Genomic DNA, 24,732 nt, shown 5'->3' on the forward strand with positions numbered 1-24,732 from the left:
AAGAGACATTATAAATTCTATAAATCTTTATTTAGTTTCTTTGGCAGAATGCACACAAAATAGACTCAATGAATCATGCTCTCCATCATATCTGATCAATACAATGCAACTCTATCAACACAGAATTTGTTTGCAAACAAATGACATAAAAGAGTGACTGTTTATTTGTGACATTTTCATATGTATGCATAATGTGTGTATAGAAAGAGTGACACAATGACAAAAAAAAATACATAGGATCATTAGACTGTGAAAATAAAGGATTAGGATGGAGAACCTGTTTAAAATAAACAAAGCAAATTCATAGTTGTAATAAAAGGCACTGAATTTAAGCAAATAGATTTTCAATAAAATTATCAGAAAAGTACTGACAGCACTTCAGAAAATTGCCAACAGTGATTGTCTTTGCAATTTTGGTATATACAACATAATCACTCTTTAGAATGTGTTATAAAAGGGTCAGCTCTATGTTGCGTAAATATGCTTCTGTACTGATTATGTATATTATCAAAGCTGGGAAATAAAACCATTTCATACATAAAAAAAACACAAAACTAAAAAGTTTATGTGTGTATGGGTGTAAAAACAACATTTTCCTTCGAAAATAACTATTCTAAGTATCATCTGTGCAATAAACCCCTGGATACAAATATACCACACCCGCTCATTAACAACATTCATTTAATAGAATGAAATAGGACACAATGACAACTGCTGTAATAAACTAGTGATGAAACTTTCGTGAGATGGCGTATGTTCAATAAATCTGAACTATGTACAAAAACAATATTTATTATTACAATACAAACTAATCTTATTTACAGTTTGAAGGGATTTTAAACAATCTCATGTGCTCCCATCTAAGAACTGAAAAATGAATTATCAATAGTTAAAAACACTGAGATGACTGTTGATGTCCCCTTAAAGTTTTAAAGAACCAAAGTTTGAAAGATTTTCTATATTAGAAGAATGTATTTGGGTGTACATGAGAGAGTTTAATTTGCCTCATAATCACTTTTTCGGTGAAACAGTTAGCTCAAGTTTAGGAAACCTGAAGCCACCTCTTGACCCACTGTCATTGCTTGAGGATGAAGACAATCTTGATTTTTTAGAATGTAAAACACCTGCACTCCCCTCCACCCCTGTCTCACCGTCGTCTCCAAGTGTCACTTCATATGAGCCCTTTGACTTTGAACCAAAACCTCCAAACGTTCCAAACTTTAACTTGCCTTTCTTTCCTTTGACCTTGCTTCCTCCCAAGTCTAATGAAATGTCACCACCCTCAGCTTCTACTGAGGGGGAACTAACGGCAAGCTCTCCCTCATCACTCAGAGAAGAAGACCGATGTCTTGATTTCTTAAGTAGATCTAGGGAGGCTGACTTGCTTTTAGTTGACACACCGAGTCCAGAATCACCCTCCAATTCAAATGTTCCACCCATCAGTTCCCCAGAATGTGCGCTTAGTTCTTTAGAGGTCTTTCCTATTTTTCCACTGGAACTCAATTCAACCTCTGACCCATGAAGGTCACCTGCACTTCTGTCCTTTGCTTTTGACTTTCCAAAAAATTTGGGCATTTTTACCTTTACTTTGCCTTCAGTATGTCCCAGTTCTGGACTGGGTACTTCAATATTAACAGATGGAGGCTGGATGTTGATGCCTCCACGAGCTGCAAGTTTTGAGTCAACTTTTCCTCCATCTTCCTGGCCCTCCACTTGAGGCAGAACAATACCAAATTTAGGAACCTTGACTTTGGGAAATGTTACTGAACCCTGTGGGTATTGAAGTCCACCAATTTCACTTCCCCCTGAAACACTTGAACTAATTTTGGAAGTCTTTGCTTTAAAATCTAGCCCTTCCAAACTAACATTTGCACTGTCAGCGCCTGAACCACCAACGGCAGTATTCAAGCTCGCAGATGGCAAATGAATGTCAGATGATTTAAATCCCTCAGATAAAGATCCATCACCTTTCATTTTTGGGGATTTGATATCGAATTCCACATTAGGAAAATGAAGCTTACCAAAAAGAGGCTTCTTTACTTTTGTTCCTTTGGCATGAATGTTAGGTGTGTCTAAATCCACGTCTACTGATGGCATTTCTTTGTCCAAATCAGGTTTCTTTGCCTTTCCTTTCACTTTAGGGAGTTTAAACTTTCCCTTTTTCCCCTTTACATTGATATCAACATCAGGGGCATCAAGACTTGTCTCAGTATCTGGAAGGCTGACTTTCCCCTCTGCCTCTGGAGATTTCATTGCAAACTTGGGACCTTTGAACTTGGGAAAGGTAACACCAGTCTTTTCCGAATCAAAAGTAATGCTGGGACCTTCCAATTTAGACACAGACGCATCCATTTCCCCTTTGACTTTAGGCCCTTTTAGGTTAATATCAAGATCAGATGTTTTAAGATCAATGTCACTGCCAGGGCCCTGCACTTTTGAACCTTTAATGTTCAATGATGGCATTTTGATTTTAGGCATTTCAAATCCACCCTTCGGCCCTTCAATATCAACCTCAGGTGTTTTTAGGCCAGCCTCTATCTTTGGAGCTGACATATCCACATCACCTTTGATTTTGGGACCTTTCATATTGAAATCCAAATCTGGCATTGACATTTTAGGTCCAGATATACTTGGCATCTGGAATCTTGGTCCTTTGATTTTACCACTGGGGCTCTCAATGTCAACATCTGTTCCTTTGATGTGCAGATCAGGTGCGTTAATGTTAACATCAGCTTTTGAAAGAGCAACATCAACTTCTGGGCCCTCAACATTAGGACCTTTCAACCCAAACGATGGCATGTTAAACTTGGGCATTTTGAATCCTCCTTTGTGGCCCTCAATGTCAACATCAGGTAATTCAATGTCCACTTTGGGTGCTTCTATGTCCCCCTCAATCTTTGGAGCAGACACATCAAAATCTCCTTGTATTTTGGGACCTTTCAGATTGATATCCCAGTCTGGTAGTTTGGGTCCTGGTAATGAGGGAAATTTAATTTTGGGTCCTTTAAGTTTTGCATCAGGACCTTCAAAATCAACTTCTGGCCCTTTAATGTCAACGTCTGGTGCTTTTATATCAATATTTGCCTTGGGAAGATTTACACCAACATCTGGACCCTCCACTTTAGGACCTTTGATGCCAAATGATGGCATTTTCATTTTAGGCATGTCAAAGCCACCTTTTGGACCCTTAATGTCAACCTCAGGCGTTTTGATTTCTCCCTCTATGTTTGGAACTGACAAGTCGACACCACCTTTGAGTTTCGGACCTTTCAAATTGAAATCCACATCTGGCATAGAGATTTTTGGACCAGACATGGATGGCATGTTGAATTTGGGGCCTCTGATCTTTCCACTAGGACTGTCAATGTCAATGTCTGGTCCTTCGATGTCCAATTCAGGAGCTTTAATATCAATGTCAGCTTTGGGAAGGTTGACATCCACTTCTGGCCCTTCTATATGTGGCCCTTTCATCCCAAAAGATGGCATTTTGAACTTTGGCATTTTAAATCCTCCTTTATGTCCCTCAATGTCAACATCTGGTCCTTCAATATCCACTTTGGGAGATTTTATGTCACCTTCGATCTTTGGAACTGACACATCAACATCTCCCTTCATTTTGGGTCCTTTGAGACTCACATCCCAGTCTGGCAAGTTTGGTCCTGATATGGATGGAAGCTTAAATTTAGGTCCTCTGAGTTTTGCATCAGGGCATTCAACATCAATTCCTGGTCCTTTCATTTCCACTTCAGGTACCTTGACATCAATGTCAAAATCTGGACCTTCCATTTTTGGGCCTTTCATGCCAAATGATGGCATTTTCATTTTAGGCATGTCAAATCCACCTTTTGGACCCTTAATGTCAACCTCAGGCGTTTTGATTTCTCCCTCTATCTTTGGAGCTGACAAGTCGACACCACCTTTGACTTTTGGACCTTTCAAATTGAAATCCACATTTGGCATAGAGATTTTTGGACCCGAAATGGATGGCATGTTGAATTTGGGGCCTCTGATCTTTCCACTAGGACTGTCAATGTCAATGTCTGGTCCTTGGATGTCCAATTCAGGAGCTTTAATATCAATGTCAGCTTTGGGAAGGTTGACATCCACTTCTGGCCCTTCTATATGTGGCCCTTTCATCCCAAAAGATGGCATTTTGAACTTTGGCATTTTAAATCCTCCTTTATGTCCCTCAATGTCAACATCTGGTCCTTCAATATCCACTTTGGGAGATTTTATGTCACCTTCGATCTTTGGAACTGACACATCAACATCTCCCTTCATTTTGGGTCCTTTGAGACTCACATCCCAGTCTGGCAAGTTTGGTCCTGATATGGATGGAAGCTTAAATTTAGGTCCTCTGAGTTTTGCATCAGGGCATTCAACATCAATTCCTGGTCCTTTCATTTCCACTTCAGGTACCTTCACATCAATGTCAACATCTGGACCTTCCATTTTTGGGCCTTTCATGCCAAATGATGGCATTTTCATTTTAGGCATGTCAAATCCACCTTTTGGACCCTTAATGTCAACCTCAGGCGTTTTGATTTCTCCCTCTATCTTTGGAGCTGACATGTCGACACCACCTTTGAGTTTTGGACCTTTCAAATTGAAATCCACATCTGGCATAGAGATTTTTGGACCCGAGATGGATGGCATGTTGAATTTGGGGCCTCTGATCTTTCCACTAGGACTGTCAATGTCAATGTCTGGTCCTTGGATGTCCAATTCAGGGCCTTTAATGTCAATGTCAGCTCTGGGAAGGTTGACATCCACTTCTGGCCCTTCTATATTTGGCCCTTTCATCCCAAAAGATGGCATTTTGAACTTTGGCATTTTAAATCCTCCTTTATGTCCCTCAATGTCAACATCTGGTCCTTCAATATCCACTTTGGGAGATTTTATGTCACCTTCGATCTTTGGAACTGACACATCAACATCTCCCTTCATTTTGGGTCCTTTGAGACTCACATCCCAGTCTGGCAAGTTTGGTCCTGATATGGATGGAAGCTTAAATTTAGGTCCTCTGAGTTTTGCATCAGGACATTCAACATCAATTCCTGGTCCTTTCATTTCCACTTCAGGTACCTTGACATCAATGTCAAAATCTGGACCTTCCATTTTTGGGCCTTTCATGCCAAATGATGGCATTTTCATTTTAGGCATGTCAAATCCACCTTTTGGACCCTTAATGTCAACCTCAGGCGTTTTGATTTCTCCCTCTATCTTTGGAGCTGACAAGTCGACACCACCTTTGACTTTTGGACCTTTCAAATTGAAATCCACATTTGGCATAGAGATTTTTGGACCTGACATTGATGGCATGTTGAATTTGGGGCCTCTGATCTTTCCACTAGGACTTTCAATGTCAACGTCTGGTCCTTGGATGTCCAATTCAGGAGCTTTAATATCAATGTCAGCTTTGGGAAGGTTGACATCCATTTCTGGCCCTTCTATATGTGGCCCTTTCATCCCAAAAGATGGCATTTTGAACTTTGGCATTTTAAATCCTCCTTTATGTCCCTCAATGTCAACATCTGGTCCTTCGATATCCACTTTGGGAGATTTTATGTCACCTTCGATCTTTGGAACTGACACATCAACATCTCCCTTCATTTTGGGTCCTTTGAGACTCACATCCCAGTCTGGCAAGTTTGGTCCTGATATGGATGGAAGCTTAAATTTAGGTCCTCTGAGTTTTGCATCAGGACATTCAACATCAATTCCTGGTCCTTTCATTTCCACTTCAGGTACCTTGACATCAATGTCAAAATCTGGACCTTCCATTTTTGGGCCTTTCATGCCAAATGATGGCATTTTCATTTTAGGCATGTCAAATCCACCTTTTGGACCCTTAATGTCAACCTCAGGCGTTTTGATTTCTCCCTCTATCTTTGGAGCTGACAAGTCGACACCACCTTTGACTTTTGGACCTTTCAAATTGAAATCCACATTTGGCATAGAGATTTTTGGACCCGAAATGGATGGCATGTTGAATTTGGGGCCTCTGATCTTTCCACTAGGACTGTCAATGTCAACGTCTGGTCCTTCGATGTCCAATTCAGGAGCTTTAATATCAATGTTAGCTTTGGGAAGGTTGACATCCACTTCTGGCCCTTCTATATGTGGCCCTTTCATCCCAAAAGATGGCATTTTGAACTTTGGCATTTTAAATCCTCCTTTATGTCCCTCAATGTCAACATCTGGTCCTTCAATATCCACTTTGGGAGATTTTATGTCACCTTCGATCTTTGGAACTGACACATCAACATCTCCCTTCATTTTGGGTCCTTTGAGACTCACATCCCAGTCTGGCAAGTTTGGTCCTGATATGGATGGAAGCTTAAATTTAGGTCCTCTGAGTTTTGCATCAGGGCATTCAACATCAATTCCTGGTCCTTTCATTTCCACTTCAGGTACCTTGACATCAATGTCAACATCTGGACCTTCCATTTTTGGGCCTTTCATGCCAAATGATGGCATTTTGATTTTAGGCATGTCAAAGCCACCTTTTGGACCCTTAATGTCAACCTCAGGTGTTTTGATTTCTCCCTCTATCTTTGGAGCTGACAAGTCGACACCACCTTTGACTTTTGGACCTTTCAAATTGAAATCCACATCTGGCATAGAGATTTTTGGACCTGACATGGATGGCATGTTGAATTTGGGGCCTCTGATCTTTCCACTTGGACTTTCAATGTCAACGTCTGGTCCTTCGATGTCCAATTCAGGGGCTTTAATATCAATGTCAGCTTTGGGAAAGTTGACATCCACTTCTGGCCCTTCTATTTTTGGCCCTTTCATCCCAAAAGATGGCATTTTGAACTTTGGCATTTTAAATCCTCCTTTATGTCCCTCAATGTCAACATCTGGTCCTTCAATGTCCACTTTGGGGGATTTTATGTCACCTTCGATCTTTGGAATTGACACATCAACATCTCCCTTCATTTTGGGTCCTTTGAGACTCACGTCCCAGTCTGGCAAGTTTGGTCCTGATATGGATGGAAGCTTAAATTTAGGTCCTCTGAGTTTTGCATCAGGGCATTCAACATCAATTCCTGGTCCTTTCATTTCCACTTCAGGTACCTTCACATCAATGTCAACATCTGGACCTTCCATTTTTGGGCCTTTCATGCCAAATGATGGCATTTTCATTTTAGGCATGTCAAAGCCACCTTTTGGACCCTTAATATCAACCTCAGGCGTTTTGATTTCTCCCTCTATCTTTGGAGCTGACAAGTCGACACCACCTTTGAGTTTTGGACCTTTCAAATTGAAATCCACATCTGGCATAGAGATTTTTGGACCTGACATGGATGGCATGTTGAATTTGGGGCCTCTGATCTTTCCACTAGGACTGTCAATGTCAACATCTGGTCCTTTGATGTCTAATTCAGGGGCTTTAATATCAATGTCAGCTTTGGGAAGGTTGACATCCATTTCTGACCCTTCTATTTTTGGCCCTTTCATCCCAAAAGATGGCATTTTGAACTTTGGCATTTTAAATCCTCCTTTATGCCCCTCAATGTCAACATCTGGTCCTTCAATGTCCACTTTGGGGGATTTTATGTCACCTTCAATCTTTGGAATTGACACATCAACATCTCCCTTCATTTTGGGTCCTTTGAGACTCACGTCCCAGTCTGGCAAGTTTGGTCCTGATATGGATGGAAGCTTAAATTTAGGTCCTCTGAGTTTTGCATCAGGGCATTCAACATCAATTCCTGGTCCTTTCATTTCCACTTCAGATACCTTGACATCAATGTCAACATCTGGACCTTCCATTTTTGGGCCTTTCATGCCAAATGATGGCATTTTGATTTTAGGCATGTCAAATCCACCTTTCGGACCTTCGATATCTATCTGTGGACCCCTGATGTTAATGTCAGGTGTTTTTATATCACCCTCGATCTTTGGAGGAGAGACATCAACACCCCCTTTGAGTTTTGGACCTTTCAAATTGAAATCCACATCTGGCATAGAGAGTTTTGGACCTGAAATGGATGGCATGTTGAATTTGGGGCCTCTGATCTTTCCACTTGGACTTTCAATGTCAACATCTGGTCCTTTGATGTCCAATTCAGGAGCTTTAATATCAATGTCAGCTTTGGGAAGGTTGACATCCACTTCTGGCCCTTCTATATGTGGCCCTTTCATCCCAAAAGATGGCATTTTGAACTTTGGCATTTTAAATCCTCCTTTATGTCCCTCAATGTCAACATCTGGTCCTTCAATATCCACTTTGGGAGATTTTATGTCACCTTCGATCTTTGGAACTGACACATCAACATCTCCCTTCATTTTGGGTCCTTTGAGACTCACATCCCAGTCTGGCAAGTTTGGTCCTGATATGGATGGAAGCTTAAATTTAGGTCCTCTGAGTTTTGCATCAGGGCATTCAACATCAATTCCTGGTCCTTTCATTTCCACTTCAGGTACCTTCACATCAATGTCAACATCTGGACCTTCCATTTTTGAACCTTTGATGCCAAATGATGGCATTTTCATTTTAGGCATGTCAAATCCACCTTTTGGACCCTTAATGTCAACATCAGGCGTTTTGATTTCTCCCTCTATCTTTGGAGCTGACAAGTCGACACCACCTTTGACTTTTGGACCTTTCAAATTGAAATCCACATCTGGCATAGAAATTTTTGGACCAGACATGGATGGCATGTTGAATTTGGGGCCTCTGATCTTTCCACTAGGACTGTCAATGTCAATGTCTGGTCCTTGGATGTCCAATTCAGGAGCTTTAATATCAATGTCAGCTTTGGGAAGGTTGACATCCACTTCTGGCCCTTCCATATGTGGCCCTTTCATCCCAAAAGATGGCATTTTGAACTTTGGCATTTTAAATCCTCCTTTATGTCCCTCAATGTCAACATCTGGTCCTTCAATATCCATTTTGGGAGATTTTATGTCACCTTCGATCTTTGGAACTGACACATCAACATCTCCCTTCATTTTGGGTCCTTTGAGACTCACATCCCAGTCTGGTAAGTTTGGTCCTGATATGGATGGAAGCTTAAATTTAGGTCCTTTGAGTTTTGCATCAGGGCATTCAACATCAATTCCTGGTCCTTTCATTTCCACTTCAGGTACCTTGACATCAATGTCAACATCTGGACCTTCCATTTTTGGGCCTTTCATGCCAAATGATGGCATTTTGATTTTAGGCATGTCAAATCCACCTTTCGGACCTTCGATATCTATCTGTGGACCCCTGATGTTAATGTCAGGTGTTTTTATATCACCCTCGATCTTTGGAGGAGAGACATCAACACCCCCTTTGAGCTTGGGACCTTTCAAATTGAAATCCATATCGGGCATGGAGATTTTTGGACCAGACATGGATGGCATGTTGAATTTGGGGCCTCTGATCTTACCACTAGGACTGTCAATGTCAACGTCTGGTCCTTTGATGTCCAATTCTGGGGCTTTAATATCAATGTCAGCTTTGGGAAGGTTGACATCCACTTCTGGCCCTTCCATATTTGGCCCTTTCACCCCAAAAGATGGCATTTTGAACTTTGGCATTTTAAATCCTCCTTTATGTCCCTCAATGTCAACATCTGGTCCTTCAATATCCACTTTGGGAGATTTTATGTCACCTTCGATCTTTGGAACTGACACATCAACATCTCCCTTCATTTTGGGTCCTTTGAGACTCACATCCCAGTCTGGCAAGTTTGGTCCGGATATGGATGGAAGCTTAAATTTAGGTCCTCTGAGTTTTGCATCTGGACCTTCAGCATCAATTTCTGTCCCTTTAATGTCAACTTCTGGACCTTTGATGCCAAAAGATGGCATTTTGATTTTAGGCATGTCAAATCCACCCTTTGGACCTTCAATATCAACTTCTGGGCCCCTGAGTTCAACTTTAGGTGCCTCTATGTTTCCCTCCATCTTTGGACCTGACACATCAACATCACCTTTGAATTTTGGACCTTTCAGACTGAAATCTACATCTGGCAGTGAAATCTTCGATCCCGAGAGAGTTGGCATCTTCATTTTTGGTCCCTTGACCTTACCACTAGGACTCTCAGCGTCAATTTCTGGTCCTTCAATGTTAACTTCAGGTAGCGTCATGTCAGTGCCAGATTTTGGAAGATTAATGTCAACTTCTGGCATATCAAGCTTTGGGCCTTTGAAACCAAATTTTGGAATCTTAAACTTAGATCCTTTAGTTTTTGGACCTGACAATCCAACATCAAGATCAAGACCCTCTGAGCTTCCAGTCTTCCCTTTGATGTTGATATCTCCTTGTACTAATTTCACATCAGTTTCTGGAGCCTTTATCTTTGTACCCTTAAATCCAAACTTTGGCATTTTAAATTTGGTTTTCTTTGAGCCAATTTCTGGGACATCAATGGTAACATCTGGTCCATCAATTTTGGCTTTTGGCAATTGAACATCTCCTTTCAAGTCATCCTTCAATTTTGGGCCCTTTAGATTGATGCCAACATCTGGCATCGAGATTTTAGGTCCGGATATTGTTGGTAACTTCACCTTTGGCCCAGAAAGGTTTCCCTCTGGAGATTCAAAGTCAAGGTTAGGACTTTTGATTTCAACATCAGGAGTTTTGATGTTTCCCTCAATCTTTGGAACTGAAACATCTCCCTTAATCTTTGGCCCTTTCAGATTGATATCCCAGTCTGGCAACTTTGGCCCTGACATTGATGGCAACTTGAATTGTGTTCCTTTCAATTTTGCATCTGGACCTTTAATATCAATTTCAGGTACTCCAACATTGATGTTAGCTTCAGGAAGGTCAATGTCTACATCTGGACCCTCCACTTTTGGGCCTTTGATTCCAAATGATGGCATTTTGATTTTAGGCATGTCAAATCCACCCTTAGGCCCTTGAATATCAACCTCTGGACCCTTGATGTCTACCTCGGGTGTTGATAAGTCTCCTTTAATCTTTGGAGCGGACAGGTCCACACTCCCTTTGACTTTGGGACCTTTCAAATTGAAATCCACATCTGGCATAGAGATTTTAGGACCTGAAATAGATGGCATGTTGAATTTTGGTCCTTTGATCTTTCCACTCGGGCACTCAATGTCCACATCTGGTCCGCTTATATCAACTTCTGGTCCTTTAACATCAATATCAGCTTTAGGAAGGCTGACATCAAATTCGGGACCTTCGACATTTGGACCTTTCAACCCAAAGGATGGGATTTTAAACTTGGGCATTTTGAATCCTCCTTTGTGGCCCTCAATGTCAACATCGGGTCCTTCAATGTCCACTTTGGGGGCTTTCAGGTCTCCCTCAATCTTTGGAACAGACACATCAAAATCTCCTTTCACTTTAGGCCCTTTCAGGTTAATGTCCCAATCTGGAAGCTTTGGCGCCGATATTGATGGCATCTTGAATTTGGGTCCTTTGAGATTTGCATCGGGACCTTCCACATCAATTTCTGGTGCTTTGACATCAATACTGGCCTTGGGAAGATTTACATCAACATCCGGACCCTCCACTTTTGGACCTTTAATGCCAAATGATGGCATTTTGATTTTAGGCATGTCAAATCCACCCTTAGGTCCTTCAATATCAACCTCTGGACCCTTGATGTCTACCTCGGGTGTTGATAAGTCTCCTTTAATCTTTGGAGCGGACAGGTCCACACCCCCTTTGACTTTGGGACCTTTCAAATTGAAATCCACATCTGGCATCGAGATTTTAGGACCTGAAATAGATGGCATGTTGAATTTTGGTCCTTTGATCTTTCCGCTCGGGCACTCAATGTCCACATCTGGTCCACTTATATCAACTTCTGGTCCTTTAACATCAATATCAGCTTTAGGAAGGCTGACATCAACTTCGGGGCCTTCGACATTTGAACCTTTCAACCCAAAGGATGGGATTTTAAACTTGGGCATTTTGAATCCTCCTTTGTGGCCCTCAATGTCAACATCGGGTCCTTCAATGTCCACTTTGGGGGCTTTTAGGTCTCCCTCAATCTTTGGAACAGACACATCAAAATCTCCTTTCACTTTAGGCCCTTTCAGGTTCATATCCCAATCTGGAAGCTTTGGCGCTGATAGTGATGGCATCTTGAATTTGGATCCTTTGAGATTTGCATCGGGACCTTCCACATCAATTTCTGGTGCTTTGACATCAATACTGGCCTTGGGAAGATTTACATCAACATCCGGACCCTCCACTTTTGGACCTTTAATGCCAAATGATGGCATTTTGATTTTAGGCATGTCAAATCCACCCTTAGGTCCTTCAATATCAACCTCTGGACCCTTGATGTCTACCTCAGGTGTTGATAAGTCTCCTTTAATCTTTGGAGCGGACAGGTCCACACCCCCTTTGACTTTGGGACCTTTCAAATTGAAATCCACATCTGGCATCGAGATTTTAGGACCTGAAATAGATGGCATGTTGAATTTTGGTCCTTTGATCTTTCCACTCGGGCACTCAATGTCCACATCTGGTCCGCTTATATCAACTTCTGGTCCTTTAACATCAATATCAGCTTTAGGAAGGCTGACATCAACTTCGGGACCTTCGACATTTGGACCTTTCAACCCAAAGGATGGGATTTTAAACTTGGGCATTTTGAATCCTCCTTTGTGGCCCTCAATGTCAACATCGGGTCCTTCAATGTCCACTTTGGGGGCTTTTAGGTCTCCCTCAATCTTTGGAACAGACACATCAAAATCTCCTTTCACTTTAGGCCCTTTCAGGTTCATATCCCAATCTGGAAGCTTTGGCGCTGATATTGATGGCATCTTGAATTTGGATCCTTTGAGATTTGCATCGGGACCTTCCACATCAATTTCTGGTGCTTTGACATCAATACTGGCCTTGGGAAGATTTACATCAACATCCGGACCCTCCACTTTTGGACCTTTGATGCCAAATGATGGCATTTTGATTTTAGGCATGTCAAATCCACCCTTAGGCCCTTGAATATCAACCTCTGGACCCTTGATGTCTACCTCAGGTGTTGATAAGTCTCCTTTAATCTTTGGAGCGGACAGGTCCACACCCCCTTTGACTTTGGGACCTTTCAAATTGAAATCCACATTTGGCATTGAGATTTTAGGTCCTGAAATAGATGGCATGTTGAATTTTGGTCCTTTGATCTTTCCACTCGGGCACTCAATGTCCACATCTGGTCCGCTTATATCAACTTCTGGTCCTTTAACATCAATATCAGCTTTAGGAAGGCTGACATCAACTTCGGGACCCTCGACATTTGGACCTTTCAACCCAAAGGATGGGATTTTAAACTTGGGCATTTTGAATCCTCCTTTGTGGCCCTCAATGTCAACATCGGGTCCTTCAATGTCCACTTTGGGGGTTTTTAGGTCTCCCTCAATCTTTGGAACAGACACATCAAAATCTCCTTTCACTTTAGGCCCTTTCAGGTTCATATCCCAATCTGGAAGCTTTGGCGCTGATATTGATGGCATCTTGAATTTGGATCCTTTGAGATTTGCATCGGGACCTTCCACATCAATTTCTGGTGCTTTGACATCAATACTGGCCTTGGGAAGATTTACATCAACATCCGGACCCTCCACTTTTGGACCTTTAATGCCAAATGATGGCATTTTGATTTTAGGCATGTCAAATCCACCCTTAGGTCCTTCAATATCAACCTCTGGACCCTTGATGTCTACCTCGGGTGTTGATAAGTCTCCTTTAATCTTTGGAGCGGACAGGTCCACACCCCCTTTGACTTTGGGACCTTTCAAATTGAAATCCACATCTGGCATCGAGATTTTAGGACCTGAAATAGATGGCATGTTGAATTTTGGTCCTTTGATCTTTCCACTCGGGCACTCAATGTCCACATCTGGTCCGCTTAAATCAACTTCTGGTCCTTTAACATCAATATCAGCTTTAGGAAGGCTGACATCAACTTCGGGACCCTCGACATTTGGACCTTTCAACCCAAAGGATGGGATTTTAAACTTGGGCATTTTGAATCCTCCTTTGTGGCCCTCAATGTCAACATCGGGTCCTTCAATGTCCACTTTGGGGGCTTTTAGGTCTCCCTCAATCTTTGGAACAGACACATCAAAATCTCCTTTCACTTTAGGCCCTTTCAGGTTCATATCCCAATCTGGAAGCTTTGGCGCTGATATTGATGGCATCTTGAATTTGGATCCTTTGAGATTTGCATCGGGACCTTCCACATCAATTTCTGGTGCTTTGACATCAATACTGGCCTTGGGAAGATTTACATCAACATCCGGACCCTCCACTTTTGGACCTTTGATGCCAAATGATGGCATTTTGATTTTAGGCATGTCAAATCCACCCTTAGGCCCTTGAATATCAACCTCTGGACCCTTGATGTCTACCTCAGGTGTTGATAAGTCTCCTTTAATCTTTGGAGCGGACAGGTCCACACCCCCTTTGACTTTGGGACCTTTCAATTTGAAATCCACATCTGGCATCGAGACTTTAGGACCTGAAATAGATGGCATGTTGAATTTTGGTCCTTTGATTTTTCCACTTGGGCACTCAATGTCCACACCTGGTCCGCTTATATCAACTTCTGGTCCTTTAACATCAATATCAGCTTTAGGAAGGCTGACGTCAACTTCGGGACCCTCGACATTTGGACCTTTCAACCCAAAGGATGGGATTTTAAACTTGGGCATTTTGAATCCTCCTTTGTGGCCCTCAATGTCAACATCGGGTCCTTCAATGTCCACTTTGGGGGCTTTCAGGTCTCCCTCAATCTTTGGAACAGACACATCAAAATCTCCTTTCACTTTAGGCCCTTTCAGGTTCATATCCCAATCTGGAAGCTTTGGCGCTGATATTGATGGCATCTTGAATTTGGATCCTTTGAGATTTGCATCGGGACCTTCCACATCAATTTCTGGTGCTTTGACATCAATACTGGCCTTGGGAAGATTTACATCAACATCCGGACCCTCCACTTTTGGACCTTTGATGCCAAATGATGGCATTTTGATTTTAGGCATGTCAAATCCACCCTTAGGCCCTTGAATATCAACCTCTGGACCCTTGATGTCTACCTCAGGTGTTGATAAGTCTCCTTTAATCTTTGGAGCGGACAGGTCCACACCCCCTTTGACTTTGGGACCTTTCAATTTGAAATCCACATCTGGCATCGAGACTTTAGGACCTGAAATAGATGGCATGTTGAATTTTGGTCCTTTGATTTTTCCACTTGGGCACTCAATGTCCACACCTGGTCCGCTTATATCAACTTCTGGTCCTTTAACATCAATATCAGCTTTAGGAAGGCTGACGTCAACTTCAGGACCTTCAACATTTGGACCTTTCAACCCAAAGGATGGGATTTTAAACTTGGGCATTTTGAATCCTCCTTTGTGGCCCTCAATGTCAACATCGGGTCCTTCAATGTCCACTTTGGGGGCTTTTAGGTCTCCCTCAATCTTTGGAACAGACACATCAACATCTCCTTTCACTTTAGGCCCTTTCAGGTTAATGTCCCAATCTGGAAGCTTTGGCGCTGATATTGATGGCATCTTGAATTTGGGTCCTTTGAGATTTGCATCGGGACCTTCCACATCAATTTCTGGTGCTTTAATGTCAATGCCCGGTGCTTTGACATCAATACTGGCCTTGGGAAGATTTACATCAACATCTGGACCCTGCACTTTTGGGCCTTTGATGCCAAATGTTGGCATTTTGACTTTAGGCATGTCAAATCCACCCTTAGGTCCTTCAATATCAACCTCTGGACCCTTGATGTCTACCTCGGGTGTTGATAAGTCTCCTTTAATCTTTGGAGCAGACACGTCCACACTCCCTGTGACTTTGGGACCTTTCAAAGTGAAATCCACATTTGGCATTGAGATTTTAGGTCCTGAAATAGATGGCATGTTGAATTTTGATCCTTTGATTTTTCCACTCGGGCACTCAATGTCCACATCTGGTCCGCTTATATCAACTTCTGGTCCTTTAACATCAATATCAGCTTTAGGAAGGCTGACATCAACTTCGGGGCCTTCGACATTTGAACCTTTCAACCCAAAGGATGGGATTTTAAACTTGGGCATTTTGAATCCTCCTTTGTGGCCCTCAATGTCAACATCGGGTCCTTCAATGTCCACTTTGGGGGCTTTTAGGTCTCCCTCAATCTTTGGAACAGACACATCAAAATCTCCTTTCACTTTAGGCCCTTTCAGGTTAATGTCCCAATCTGGAAGCTTTGGCGCTGATATTGATGGCATCTTGAATTTGGGTCCTTTGAGATTTGCATCGGGACCTTCCACATCAATTTCTGGTGCTTTAATGTCAACGCCCGGTGTTTTGACATCAATACTGGCCTTGGGGAGATTTACATCAACATCTGGACCCTCCACTTTTGGACCTTTGATGCCAAATGATGGCATTTTGATTTTAGGCATGTCAAATCCACCCTTAGATCCTTGAATGTCAACCTCTGGATACTCAATGTCTACTTCAGGTGTTGATGTGTCTCCTTTAATCTTTGGAGCTGACACGTCCACACCCCCTTTGACTTTGGGACCTTTCAAATTGAAATCCACATTTGGCATCGAGATTTTTGGCCCGGAAATCGTTGGCATGTTGAATTTTGGTCCTTGGAGTTTTGCATTCGGTCCTTCAATATCAACTTCAGGTCTTTCAATGTCACTAATGTTTGCTCGGGGAAGGTTTACATCAACATCTGGAACATCCCCTTTTTGATCTTTGAAGCCAAATGATGGAATTTTAAATTTTGGCATCTTAAATCCACTTTCATAGCCCTCAATTTCTACCTCTGGACCTTCAACATTAACCTCAGGAGTTTGTGCATCTCCTTTGATCTTTGGAAGTGAAGGATCCACATCTCCCTTGACTGTAGGACCTTTTAGTTTGAGATCAACATTCCCTTTAGAACCTTTAAGGTTCATAGAAGGCATTTTGATACTTGGCTTTTGGAAGCCACCTTTTTGTCCTTCAATGATAATATCAGCCTGTGGACGCTGGATGTCAATTTCAGGTGTTTTTATGTCTGCACCCATCTTTGTAGGTGATACACCTCCCTCACCTTTAAATGTAGGGCCTTTGACACTTAAATCCAAATCTGGCATGGATATGTTAGGTCCTGTTAATGTTGGCACTTTGAATTTTGATCCTTTGATGTTCCCATTAGGATTCTCAATGTCAACATTTTGCCCTTTGATGTTCACTTCAGCAGCTTTCACATGCACGTCAGCTTTTGGAGGTCTAACATCAGCCTCTGGTCTTTCTAGTTTTGGACTTGTTATTCCAAATGATGGCATTGTAATTTTAGGCATTTTAAATCCAATTTTATGATGTTCATTGTCAACATCTGGACCCTCAAGTTTGAAATCCACATCTGGCATCTGTGGTGCTCCTCCTTCAGTGCTTCCAACATCAGCTCCTGGAGCTTTAACATCAAATCCAGGTGGCTTTGCATTAATTTGACCTTTGGGAAGGTTGATCACATCTGGGATTTCTACTTTAACTCTGGATGTTCCAACATCAACTTGAGGTGTTTTGACATTGACCGTTTTGGATGTCATCATGAACTTTGGTCCTTTGATCTTTAAATCAGAGCCCCCATAATCTACTTCTGGTGCGTCAATGTCAACTCTAGATGCACTGGTGTCAATTTCGGGTGTGGTAAGTTTTAGATCAAGAGCTAGACCCTCCGCTTCATTTCCAGCATCAGCTTTTACGTCAACGTTAGGTCCCTTGGCCCCAAATGATGGCATCTTTACATGAGGCAGTTTGTAATCCCCTTTTATCCCCTCAATATTTACATTTTGATGCTTAATGTTTACTTTGGGGGCTATTATTTCTCCCTCAGTCTTTGAGACTGTTACATTAAGATTTTCCTCTATCTTTGAACCTTTCAGGTTTACATCTGTATCGGGCCCAGATAAAGATGGAACTTTAACCTCCATTTTGTATTTGCCATCACTCTTTGGTACTTTCATTTGCAGGCTTGAGTGGATTTCTGGTTCTTTGATGTAAATTTCAGCCTCTGGACGTCTTACACTGACAACTGGCCCTTCAATGTTGGCATATGGTTGACCTTTGATCTGCATATCTGTCCCTTTGATGCCCAGTTTAGATTTGTGCACATCCTCATGTGTCACATAAACTGACATATCTGCATCACCACTGAGTTCAGAACTAGTTCCCTCTTTCATGATTCCTTTCGTTCCAAATGCAGGCATCTTGATTGTTGACATTGTTATGCCACTTGCATTACCCTCAGTTTCACAGCCTGGAACTTTAGTGTCTATTCCAGACACTTTTATTCCTCCCTTTGTGCTTGGCAGGTTGACATCACCTTTCAACTTTGAACCTGTAAGGTTGACATCCATACCCGTTACTGAAATCTTGCCTGGCGTTGAAGAATATCCTGTTGTAACATGACCTAAAATGCTTGTCGATTCTCCTATCCTGCCACCTCGCAAGTCAGAATCAATATCTGTGGAACCTCCACTAACTTTGACATGTGGAATATCAATTCTGCCTGAAGCCTTTGTCTGTGGGTCATTGATGGCAATTTCAGATAACTTCACTTTTGTCCTCCCACCTGAACTGCTCTCAAAACTCCCCACCTGTGTTTTATCCATGGTAGTAGTTGAAATCTGCATACTTTTTCCAGGCAAAGACAGACCAACTGACCCTCCGTTTTCACCTGTTGAGGCTATGTCTGCACCTCCCAACCCTCCTATTGTAACATGCCTACTACCAGTGTTTGTGCCGTCTTTTAGTGTCATGCTTGTTCCTGAAACCTGAATGCTTCCATCATCTTGCTCTCCACTCCCTCTGGATATTTCAATCCCTTCCTGGCCTTTACCACCTGTTACACCAAAGTTCAGTCCTTTAAATCTGATATCTTTACTTCTTTCTTTTTCATCTCTTACAATTTGTGTGGTTTGAACCCCCCCACTGCCCCACCGTGTCTCTGTGGAGCTAGCTTGTGGGCCAGTGTAAGTAACATTGCCTGACTCAAAAACTCCCTCTTCTGCCCCCACTTTACCTGAAGGGCTTCCGTGTGAGATTCGGATGCGTGGAGAGCCATCTCCAGATTCGTGCCTTAGCCCTTTGAGGTCTGGGCTTGAAAGTTCAAGTTGCTCACTTATACCACTCGGCATATCCACTGTGTAGGTAGTGATACGGCGAGTGACGGTCGTGATTGTACTGCCGTCGCTGCTCGTGCTGCTATGCCGCTCAGTGCGAACATCTACTCCCTCTGCAAGGTCTTCAGACTTCAGCCTTGGTTTAATCTTTTTTGTGTATATCCTCTTGTAATCCTCATCATCCCCACTCTGTTGATTGAAAAACACAGGTAAACACACAATGTGAAATTGTTAGTATATTTTGTATTAGTTCAGTAGTTTCCCTACAAAGAAAAAAAAGTTATCATTTGGTTTAAAAAGGGAACTTACAAGAATGATGTCTGGACTGGAACCTCCAAAGCGGGTCTTCCCTTCCCATGTAAGGGTGCCCATTGGGGAACGACATGGTGTGCTCAAGGGTGAGCAGGAAGGTGATCGGTCTCCTTTGTTCTGTAGTTTCAGTCCAACCTTGTGTCGGTTCAATGTCTTCAGTAGGTCTGCTGTTTCCTCTGAGCTCATTTTGTCAAAGTAAATGGTGGCACCCACAATCTGGTCACCTATGAATCAGGTGGACACAGCAGGAAAAAAGTCCATTAGGAACATTTAAGGTCAGTCAGCATGTGGGTGACCAAAAATCTTATGCCATATTTGATGAAATACTCTGATTAAAGAAAAATAAGAAGTAATTCCTTACCTTCATATACTTGTCCAGAACGTGCTGCAGGTGACTCTCCTTTGACCTCCGTAACGAAGAGCTCTCCTTCACTTGACTGTGCAATGGTCAAGCCGGTTTTGTCCGGACCTTCCCAGTCTGGAAAGAGCACCTCCCTAGTGTCCTCCTCCTCAGCCATCTCTAAACATTACCATAAAAACAATGGGTTCATCAGAAAAAGCACAAGCACGCTAGAACTTACTACAGGATGAAATATGGGGGAAAAAAAATAATATTTATTGTGACCGTAACTTCATAAAATACCTTGTTTTTGCTTTCCTCGCTTTCAGCCCTGATGTGATGGAAAGTTTTTCTCTTTTCCTGCATAAAGAAAACACAATAATAATGAAAACAAAATTAATCTGGAACATATCAAATGTTTTTCTTTCAACCTTAAATTTTTTTTTTTTAAATAAATATATATATATATATATTTATTTGCCTAATTGAAAAAAAATTACCAGTCCTTCTCTGTAAGTAGTCTGCTGTATATGACTTAAAGGTGAACACTAGATGGTGTTAAAGCTCTTTTATATAACAGCCTCTATCTCCCCAAAACACCGAACCATCCGCTCCCTCTCTCCAGTACGCTCTATGTTTTGGAAATTGGTTAGAAGTCAGTCACACCCTGTCCTGACGAAAGCAGCCAAATCCTGCACTTACATCCCAGCTCCAAAATCAAAAGAAAGAACAATGATGGTTAAAGCTACATTGCTTCATGAAAACACACACAGAGGTGCAGAAATGCACAGTAACACATACGTCAACATGTTAGTGCACATTCTTCCATATTAATACACATGCACAAACCCTAATTTGATTGTAAAACAAGTACACATTTTTATATGCGAATATACACAATGCACATCAGCCTTCTTAAACATGTTAATTATTGACAGGTAATCAGTATCAGTTTAAGTTAACCATACATTTGTTGTAATTGTATTTTTGACTACTGCTGAAGAATGATTGAGATGATCACCTTTGTGATGCAGCGCATAACATGTTATTTAATGGGTGTGGTCATTAGACTTTAGGTTAAATACCTCTGGCTATATTACTGTATCCCTGCTAATAGGCAAGAATTATGCAACAATTCACCATATTTCGATCAGGTCATATCAGGCCAACTGAAATCCATGCTCAGCTTTTTTATAACAGTAATCAAAATGTCAATAAACTATGTTTACATTCCCAGACATGCTGACTAGCCCTACCCACTCTACCCTTTGGAACAGACAACCCATTATTTCATCAGTACCAAACACTCCACAACCCACCGCTTGAATTATACAAAGCTGTCTCAACCATGTGTCTCTACCAAGCCAGAAACTATTTGGATGTTTTTACATTGCATTCATGTTGTACACACTTTTGTCCAAAGTGACTCACATCATCACAAACAGTTCAATCAATTTGTGATTCAGTTATTTGCTCAAAGACAGGCGTGCACATTAAGATAAATATAACAAATGTATGACTTAACCAACCAAAAACAACAAAAAACTACCCTTTCTACCTCCTGATCTGGACAGCTGACCTCCATCACTGCACAGCTGTTTAATGGTTCAATGCATGAACCAACACATCGATGTCCAGGTATACTGACTGCACAGGATGTAGATAATTAGTAAGTGGTAACAGTACAAGTACTAGTTTGACAAATGATATTGTACCATTAGACAGTGATTCAGCTCTATTTCAACAGTTATTTCAGTGCCAATCATTCTACGGCTACCAGCTGCATCCATTCAGCTGATTTTAGCAAATGTTCTATTTGCCTGTAATCAGCCAAAACAAATGGCAACAACCTGTCCATGGGAGGCACAAACGTCACAGGAAGTGAGTCATTGTGGTTATCTGTTGCCTATGCTTTGATGGGGTAGACTTGACAACCAGAGAACAACTTGATGGGGGTGGGGAAGGGAGATTCCTCTAACAAGTCAAGGGAGAAAAGTTAAGAAACCAACTTGGGCGGGTGTGGGGGGGTGAATTGCAGAGGCTGTAGTTGTAAAGCTGGATTTCTATATGATCAAAAACTTGTCAGAGTATTGTCCATCTGGGAAATAATTACTAAAAAACACAAATGCATTTTTTTTTTTTTCTGTACTATTTTGCTCCACTTTAAATAGCATAATTGCACCAGTAAGCCACAAATCCCTTCCTCATTCAGTGAAACCACCACACTGTTCTGCAAGATAACAAGCTGCTGGAAACAAAAGGAACCTGTGGCAAAGATAAAGAAACAGCTGTTTGAAACTGATCGGTAGCACGCATCACTCTCTCAACGACCATCTGCCACTCATGCTACGCTGCCAATATGCAGTACCTTAAACAAACAAGGTTAGAAGAAAACATCCCTGATGTTTTCAGTATTTTGCAGAGATGTAAAACAATAAACTTCAAATCCATGTAGTCCATATGTGTATGTGTGGTTGTGGGTAAGTGGGATAGTTTTAACAAAACTGTATCGTAACCATACGAACTGTTGTCTCGATAACTTCAGGTTGTTGTTGTTTTTTTGACTTGCCGTCTTGCCAGGCTGCTTTCCATTCTGCTACAATGACTTTACAGTCACAGAAAAATTATAGCGTCTTTGGCTGCTTTATACATGTCAAAAATGAGCAACATCTTCGTGAAAGTCAGGGGTGTGAAAAACCATTAACGAACAGACAGTTTGGAAACCCATGTGATTTGCAAACGTGTCCTTCTAGCTTTATCCAATGGCACATAACCGGCAATACACTAATTAACACGGGTCAATAAATAGACTAGTTCTGTGTGACCGGGAATACAGGAGAATGCATGCAATGCTTTGAGGTAATATTAAACCGCCTCTCTTTTTGCAGACTGTCAGGATTGAATAGCACAAGCCAGAGCTGCTGGGAGCGTTAATATGAGAGAATGGGAATGTGTTTACGCCAAAGATGACGCCAACCACTTGCACGCATCTACAACCTGATCTTTCAATTCTTTCTTTCTCTTTTCACCTCCCTCTGTCCATCTCATTGTGCCTGTCAGTGTGATCCGACTGAAGCTTGAAACATGAATCTATCAAGGCTTTAAGCTGCAACATTATATTTAGTAATTACAGCTGAACTGTGTGAGCATGGAGGGGACAGACACAGCAGTTTGCAGCAGGAAAGACTCCACGTTACACAATTGACTTGTGCAGAGCAAACTCCACTCAGCTCAACTAACACTGCCACTTATAGTATCTTAACCGGGCCCTTCTGATCCCATCCCAAGAGTATTTGGCCTGGACCAAAAGGAATTTGTGTTTTCCCCACGGGTCACAATGTGGCTCATTTCACACATTCCCCACAGACAAAAATGGCTGACAAACTTTTCCCATGATCTTCGTTTCCTCACTTTTTCTTCCTTTCACATATGCTTATTGACATAGAACTATTCAGTGTTTGAGAAGGTGGCAGAGAATATGAAACACTTTAGCTAACAAGGCATTTATTATCTTTGGCTGGATTAAGTATTTCGGAAAAGACGGAAGGGGAAGTCCAACTTTCACAAGTTTCCTGAAGACAGAGAAAACCATTTTCTTATTAATTTCTCCCTATCTCATTCAAACTGCTAACCTCAGCCCACAACTCTCTTAACTTCTCTCTTTCATTGCCTTTCCTCCCAATCCACTTTCTTTTTTTTTTCCACATAGCTACATGTCATTAATATTTACTTTCATAAAGAAACTTTTCCACCTTCCTCATCTTACCCTCACACTTAGTCTTTCCATGATTGAGGGTGAACTATTTGGGCCGTCCTCATTCTCACAGTTTTGACATATTTCTGGCAACAGGCTGCAGGGAGGAGCTGAGGCTCGCAGCTATATAGAAGGGAAGGAAGGAACATAGAGAGATGGAGGATGATGGAAAAAGGAGGAACTGGTAAAAAAAAAAAAAAAAAAAAAAGAAAGAAAGAAAGTGAGGTAGCAAGTGAAAAAGTGAGGAATGGTTGTGAAACTGTTCAGTGGAATGTCAGGATAACAGTGGACAAGTGAAAAGGCAGGCAAGTACCGGTACTCATGAAAATGTGGGACTACGGCTAAAGAGACTCATCTGAAGCTAACAAGACCACATTGTGCACAAGGCAACCTGAATAATTACAGGAAAGTCTCCCTTTCATTTTTTGTTTACTTCTAAACTCAGTCAAAAGTATCTCTTCTTTGCACAAACATAGAATATGACCCAACTATGGTTAGAAATGGAGAAAAGATTTATATTAACCCGATCCAAAATCATCATATGATTAAATGCGGGCTGTGTTGTAAACAGATGCTGAATAAATAAGCACTTGTTCTTGAAATCAGAAGAGAGGCAGGCAGTCTGTGGCTCAAAGCGATCAGACAACATGACATTCAACCAGTCCTGTATTCTTTCGCTTTAATTTCTCTGACATGTCTGAGTATTATAGCCCTGATGCCATAAATTTGATTAGTGATGTCCTCAAAAGCATATGTTAACAAATATGAGAACAAGAGCTTCGAAGGAAACCATTGAGGCTGGGAAAAAAAAATGAGGGTCAAGGGAGACAGACGAGCTCATCCGTCTATCATGTTTTATTATGGCCTGGTATGTGTGTTGGGAAGAGGGGCGTGGAGACAGCCCGCCAGACAAAAGCTTCTGTTCACTAGTGTGCAACCACAGAGCAATTTCTGGATACACATCTCTTATGTCTTGTTTGGCTGCGTACAGTTTGGGTTTAGTGTCTTCTTCTCCGTGAGCTTCTCCCGCCACTCAAGAAGGAGCAAATTAGCCACAGCTGCCAGCTACAAACAGCGAGAGCTTGGTGGGCTTTTGACGAGGTTGTTTTGTAAGGAGAAAGGGGTTCGAGCGGAACAGGTGGTCACTGAGGGAGGAAGGAGGAGGCCAAAAAGGAGGCAAAGGGAGCAGAGGCAACCAAGTGTCAGGTTTCCACAAGGCAGGCCTTTC

At 41.8% G+C, this 24,732-nt stretch overlaps 1 protein-coding gene across 1 annotated transcript in view; it reads right to left on the minus strand.

The window, feature by feature from the left end:
* Positions 1-8: 8 nt before the first annotated feature.
* ahnak (AHNAK nucleoprotein) overlaps positions 9-24,732 on the minus strand; it is a 33,208-nt gene continuing 8,484 nt past the window's right edge. The window contains exons 3-6 of the mRNA XM_069171763.1: positions 20,054-20,110; positions 19,772-19,930; positions 19,408-19,634; positions 9-19,287 (exon numbers count right to left, since the gene is read on the minus strand). Coding sequence (XP_069027864.1) covers positions 1,012-19,287; positions 19,408-19,634; positions 19,772-19,928 — 18,660 coding nt within the window. The 5' untranslated portion in view covers positions 19,929-19,930; positions 20,054-20,110 and the 3' untranslated portion in view covers positions 9-1,011. The remainder of the gene's footprint in view (positions 19,288-19,407; positions 19,635-19,771; positions 19,931-20,053; positions 20,111-24,732) is intronic.

This window comes from Embiotoca jacksoni, unplaced genomic scaffold, assembly GCF_022577435.1.
Source record: "Embiotoca jacksoni isolate LCO1_2020_lvr unplaced genomic scaffold, fEmbJac1.0.p SCAF_5, whole genome shotgun sequence".
Taxonomy (NCBI): Eukaryota; Metazoa; Chordata; class Actinopteri; family Embiotocidae; genus Embiotoca; species Embiotoca jacksoni.